A 6,379-nucleotide genomic window follows, 5' to 3' on the forward strand; every position below is an offset into this window, starting at 1 on the left:
TGGCTTGGAAAGTGGGGTTTCGCAGCAGCACCAGTCCTCCCCCACAGCTCCCCTAACGGATTTGCTGGTCCCCACTTCGCCACCTCGTCTCCCTGGGTTTGCAGCTCCTGTTCAACAACAGGCTGACCCACCACTCATCGACTTGAGTGGAGACAAGTTCCCTGCCAGTAGCGCAGCAAACACTACGAACTGTGATCCTGAACCAGGATGAAAATAGAATTTTAAAATGTTTTTCAATAGCCACATTTTTTAATGTTGGTACATAAGTGTGTTAAAATATATCAATTCACTTTTATATATTATATAGATAAAACTAATGAGTAGTTGCATGCACATGGGGGAGGCTAAGCAAGAGCGTGATTGTGTCTGTGGTATTTAAACGTGGGTGCGAGGATTCTGTGATTTTGATGGGATGTGTTGCATGAATCTAAGCGACCACGCAGAATCGCTTCTTAAGAGTATCCAAAAACTGAAAGATCTAAACAAAGACTTGCAGCTAAATCAGGGGTGGGATGCTTTGGGTCTGTTTTCATGGCTTGGGAATTTTGGATCGTAGGTCAAAAATATCACAGGGTTTATTTTAATAGCTCTAATTGCTGTGTTAATGATTGCTTTATGTCTTCCTTGTCTTTTTTCTTGTGTTCAGTGATCAATCGAACAAAGTATGAATCAGGTTATGGAAACACAGTTATATGCGAACCTTGCCCTTTTGCAGATAAATAAAGAAGGAGGAGATGTGGGAAACAATGGAAACTATTTGATTTTTGCCAAAGAGAAGTAACTGCTTGGCTGGAGAAGGAAGAGTTAAAGAAGAAACAAAGTACATTGTGCAATTAAGCAGAGCAACTCAGCTGGCTGAGGAGGAGAGAGCATAAGATACCAAGACACCTGGCTGAGGAGGAGAGAGCATAAAGATAAGAGACTGGCTATTCTGGGACTGGTTGTGAGAGAGCGAGCAGTGTTAAACAACAAACTGTAAGTCAGGAACTACACACGATAGGCTACAAATAGAATGGTATAAAAGCTAGAGCAATAGGCTAAAAATAACTGTTGTTAGAATGGTATAAAAAGTTAGAGCAGTAGGCGATAAGGTGATTCACTGCATGAAGATGCTCTGGGTCCATGCCATTAATCTCCACAGCATACCAGCTTACATCTCCACATCTTATTTATTCTAAATGCAGCCACCTCTTGATTTTCATTTACTGGGAAAGCACAGTAATTATGGTTCAGCCATAAACCTAACCTTATTTTAGAAATTCTTTTGACTTTCTTTGCTATATCCAATTAGCTACTTCGTAACTCCTGATCTCTGAAATACTGCATATTTTAGTACAACTAAAAGGGAAAGAAATGTCAGTTTAACTAAAAAATTTCTTAACATTCACCTCACTGCTTCCTTGGGTACAACAGATTCTTCTGAAGTTACTTGCTACTTACCCAATGGCTTTTTGTGCTGCTAACATTAAAGGTGTTTGTCCATTGAAGTCTGTTGTGTCTACGTTCTAAGTATAAGAAAAAGATAACAAGCAAATGATTACCAGGGATTTCAGGAGACAGAGTTAGATAGTCAGATTTGGAGCTATACAAGTGGCTTAGCTGCACTAATAGAAAGAAAATGGAAAGAAACCAAAATGTACCAGCCAAGAAGCCAATGCTCATTTAAACATTTTTCTCTCTGCTCTGTCAGTATTCCATAAGCACTCCCTTCAGAACACATAGAGTCTCCACTAAGGACATCTTTAAGGGAGAGTCTCCACCAAGGACATTTTTAAGGGAACCATGTTAACCACATTTCTTGTCCTGTTTTGCACAAAGATACTATAAATAAAATGGACTTTGTAAAGCAATGTTAACCACCCCCCTTCTATGAACAGAGGTACGTAACAGAATGTCCAAGTACATGCAACCGGTTTATTAAAACAACAAGAAAAGGATTAAGTACCTTAAGATATAATTATTAAATCATCTAACCTGCATTACCTAATACTCTTCACAGTGAAAGTTTCCTTCTTCCCCGCCTCCACCCATTACGTCAGAGCAGAACTACTTAAAAGAAATGTTTAATCACTCAAATTTTTTAGTTGAAGATAGGTGGGCTAAAAGCTTCCTTAAGTTTGTGATACACACCATCTATACCTACATTCCAGAAGTCAGTCACTATAGTAGAGAGCTCTGTGAGAAATACAACATACTTACCAAATCTTTAAATCTTAATACTCAGTGCTTCAAATAAAGAGTCTAGATCATGTAAAACTCTCATTTTTATTAGCAAATTATTACACTTGTCATTACTTCTGCTTGTTTCAGATGTAAGCTAAGCAGACACCAACTAGAGTAGATACAATATAAAATGACACAATACACAAACATTTGTAATAAAGAATTCAGACCTAGGCTGGTCATCTATTTTGCATACTTCAGTTGAGGGACAATTGCACAGATCATTAGTTACAAAATTGTAATCAAATAGTAAATGCTTCCTGATGCAGATAGGGCATATAGTGCTTTTTGTTCTCAGGTAAGAGCCAGTTATTTTACAACACCACAAATCAGTGTAGTCTTAACTCTCCTTAAACACTGAATATTATGTGAATGTGACAAGAACAGGGGAGAGTACTAAAACAAAAAAACAAATACATATAAATGTATAAATAATCTAAGTTACTCTGAACTTGTGGCACAGGGAAATATTGTCATATACCTGCTTGTCATCTAGAAAACAAAAAAGTTAATTCTGAATTGTATCGTATACACAGGCAGGTACTCATAAGTAGAAAACAATAGTGGGACATCAACAACATACCTGGCCTTTGGATATGAGGTAAGCTACAATGGGCACATGTTGGAACAGCACTGCTAAATGGATGCTACTGAATCCTTCCCCATCAATAAGACTGGGATCTGCTCCACATTTCAACAACAGCATCACCATAGGTAGATGTCCTTGTCTGTAACAATATATAAGATGAAATTAGAAATGACAAGAAAGACCAAAATTCTAATGAAATCATTGCCTTGATAATTCTCACAGGTACTCTGAAAATGAAAGAATCCTTTCAGATTGTTGTGGTTTTATTAAGGAAATTACTTTTTTAAATTAAATTTTATATCAGAAAATTGTATTAAAAACATACCTTAATAAATCAACCTAAGGCAAACCATTAATTTAGAATACTATGGTTATTCTACAGTTATTTCTCTAGTGAGCGGTCTTCCTCTGAAGAATATCTAACTTTGTTTGGCAAAAGACTAAGATAGCCCAGTAGAAAGTACCGACCTCCTAATGTAACAATCTGCACTCAGAGAAGTTATCCCAGAATAATTACTTAAGGCTATGCTTCTTCCCAGTTGAGCAGGTCCTTTAACTCAAATACTGTCCTAGAAGTTAAAGTTGAATGATTTTAAATGTATCAGTTGAACAGATGTTGTCTACAGCAGATCCAGAAAGAGCAGATCCAAAGAGATGTTAAACATATGCAAGAACCAACAGATACCATCACCCAGGAAGACACCGCATGTTAGGGGGTTGGAACTTGATGAACTTTTAGGTGCCTTCCAACCCAATCCATTCTATGATTCTATGTTTGTGGTGGCAGCTATAAGGAGCCCAAGAGGAAAAGCTGATAGCACCAGGAGATAAAGGCCAAAGACCTCTCTATATGCCTCTGAACAACAAGGTGGCTTACAGTGGTCCTACTGCTATAAGCTTGTGCTTCAAGTCCAAGACTGGCAACGTTGAGAGTCTTATGAGAGCACACCAAGATGTGGTGCTGAAAAGCTAAGAAGCTTTTAGTGCAGAAGCTAGAATGGCTGAAGACATACTAACTAGACAGGCTGCAGTCCGAGAGGAACAGTGACCACAACTTCTACAGACTTAAACTGTGCCCCAATAACCACCACCAGCAAATGTCAGTGCCCTAACATAATGTTGTGGTTCAAGCCCAGCTGGCAACCCGGAACCACACGGCCGCTCACTCACTCCCCCCCTCACCTTCTTCCTTCAGAGGGATGGGGAGGAGAATCAGAGGAATGTAACTCCCACGGGTTGGGATAACAGCACTCCAGTAACTAAGGTATAATACAAACCACTACTGCTACCAATAATAATGATAAGAGGAATAACAAGGGGAGAGGACACAACCGCTCACCACCCGCCGACCGATACCCAGCCCGACCCGAGCAGCGATCTGGGCCTTCCGGGTAACTCCCCCCAGTTTATATACTGGGCATGACGTGCTGTGCTATGGAATACCCCTTTGGCCAGTTTGGGTCAGGTGTCCTGTCTCTGCTTCCTCCCGACTTCCCCTCCTCCCTGGCAGAGCATGAGACTGAGAAAGTCCTTGGTTGGAGTAAACATGACTTAGCAACAACTAAAACCATCGGTGTTATCAGCACTGTTCCCAGGCTGAAAGTCAAAAACACAGCCCTGCACCAGCTACTAAGAAGGAGAAAAAATGACTGCTGGAGCTGAACCCAGGACACGTAACAAGCTTTCTTTGCCCTAAGGCGGGACTTAGGAAGTGAAGTCTGAACACCACTGTTCCATCCCCAGGGAAACTTCAAAATGGGAGTTCAAGTGACTGAAGCACAGATACAAATGTAACACAATTGCATGGCCTGCAAAGCTGCCAGGGATCAGAGAACAGATTTCAGCATTATTATGGACATGCTGTGAAATCCCTTATACCTCAAAAAATTAAACCCACTGCAGTGTTTGATTTATGATGACCATTGCTGTACTACACAAACTGCTACTATAACTGTTAATACTAAGAGATTTACAATAGGAGTTTCAAGCAGCATACCTAATGGCCCAGTGAAGGGGAGTTGAATTCAAATCTCCACCTAGCTGATCCACTATTGCACCTTTGGAAATATAATACCTGTTCAACAGTAACATAATAAGATTAAGAACAGACATAATAAAAGATTAAAACATGATACTAAGGATAACATAGCTCTAGTAGCAAATAGCTTATAATAAATATTCACTTAGAGAAGCAAATGGACACGAGAATATTTTCAGTAAAGAATGCTGGTTTGAGAAAATGTTTAAGAACAAATACAGTCATTAGCAAGGCACTTGTAAAATCAGCTTTAATCTTTGTTAAACAAACCAAGCCCAGGAAAATCTCATGATTTAACGTACTACATAATTTTACGTATAAAGAAGCCACGGTAACGCTACATTTAAGTGACATTCTCACAAAGGTAATTGGGTTAAAACGTTAATTTTACGCTTTTCTTCCCAAGCAGCATGTTTGTTTCTTTTGAAGTATAATAGTGATAAAGTGATTATAAATAGCAGAGGCAGAATACTCATGTTACTTTCCCAAGGACTCTAGAGCTTACTTAACCAGCTCCTGTCTGTTGTTTATTGCTGCCCAGTGAAGAAGAGTCACATTTTCTTTGTCTGGTTGTCGAACATCATATCCTGCTTCTACCAATTCTTTGCATCGGTCTATCATTCCATACCTTAAATGAGAAAAAAGAAAAAGAATAGATATCACTCATTTGTTAAGTATCCTTCAGTTTAGAGACAGCCACATACTAAAGAAAAACAAACCTCAACAAGCATCACCCAGCTGCACCTACTTGAGCAAATTCCACATTGCATTCAATGTAAGTCCAGCAAAGAGTTGGCCTGAACCTTGATGAGCAGAACTTTCTACCTAATTAACCTGGTTGACATACTATTGCTTATGATAAAAATACTTGCAACAATACTTCCAAATTATTTCCTTCTTTCACTATGGGGAGAAAATGAAACTAAAGTTTTCCTTTGTAAAAATATCCAACCTGGCTCATATTTGAGGTCACTCCCATCTATTTCAACATTCTGCACACACAGAACATATACTTACTGCGTAGCCTTGACAATATCACAGGTGCTGGGGTCTTCAACAACAGGATAAAGCCCTGGTAGCACTGGGAGATCTTTATCCCCGTGGGCACTGTGGCAGTTGTGCATATGAGGTCGATGAGGCCCATGGCAATGGCCTTTACACTGTTGGTTAACAAAGCATCCATCAACAAACATTTTTCATACACAGAACACCACACCTCCGTATTATATTAATAAGAATAAGGAAGTTAATTTAAAGCACAGTTAAAGCCACCTGACAAGAGACTAGTCCTTTTATTTAGCACAGGGACATGGGAGGATGGAAGAGAGATAGTTAAAGTCCATCGGTTACAAAGGTGTTAAGCACCTTGCAGAGCTAGCTCCTGGCACAACACCCTTAACCCATAGCAATGTTGCTGTGCTAGAAATGCCAGCACTTAGCTGCAAGAAAGCTGGAGAGGAACTTCTTACAAGGATATCCTAGTGATAAAGCAAGTAGAAATGGCTTTAAACTAGAAGAGGGGAGATTTA

General features: G+C 39.4%; 1 protein-coding gene across 1 annotated transcript in view; it reads right to left on the reverse strand.

The window, feature by feature from the left end:
- The window catches only part of ZDHHC13 (zinc finger, DHHC-type containing 13), a 19,917-nt gene extending 14,009 nt beyond the window's left edge, over positions 1-5,908 (reverse strand). The window contains 5 exon segments of the mRNA XM_010018870.1: positions 1,441-1,505; positions 2,807-2,951; positions 4,809-4,886; positions 5,356-5,478; positions 5,868-5,908. Of these exon segments, the coding sequence (XP_010017172.1) occupies positions 1,441-1,505; positions 2,807-2,951; positions 4,809-4,886; positions 5,356-5,471 (404 nt within the window). The 5' untranslated portion in view covers positions 5,472-5,478; positions 5,868-5,908.
- Between the last annotated feature and the right edge of the window lie 471 nt (positions 5,909-6,379).

Source organism: Nestor notabilis, unplaced genomic scaffold (assembly GCF_000696875.1).
Source record: "Nestor notabilis isolate BGI_N333 unplaced genomic scaffold, ASM69687v1 scaffold957, whole genome shotgun sequence".
Taxonomy (NCBI): Eukaryota; Metazoa; Chordata; class Aves; order Psittaciformes; family Psittacidae; genus Nestor; species Nestor notabilis.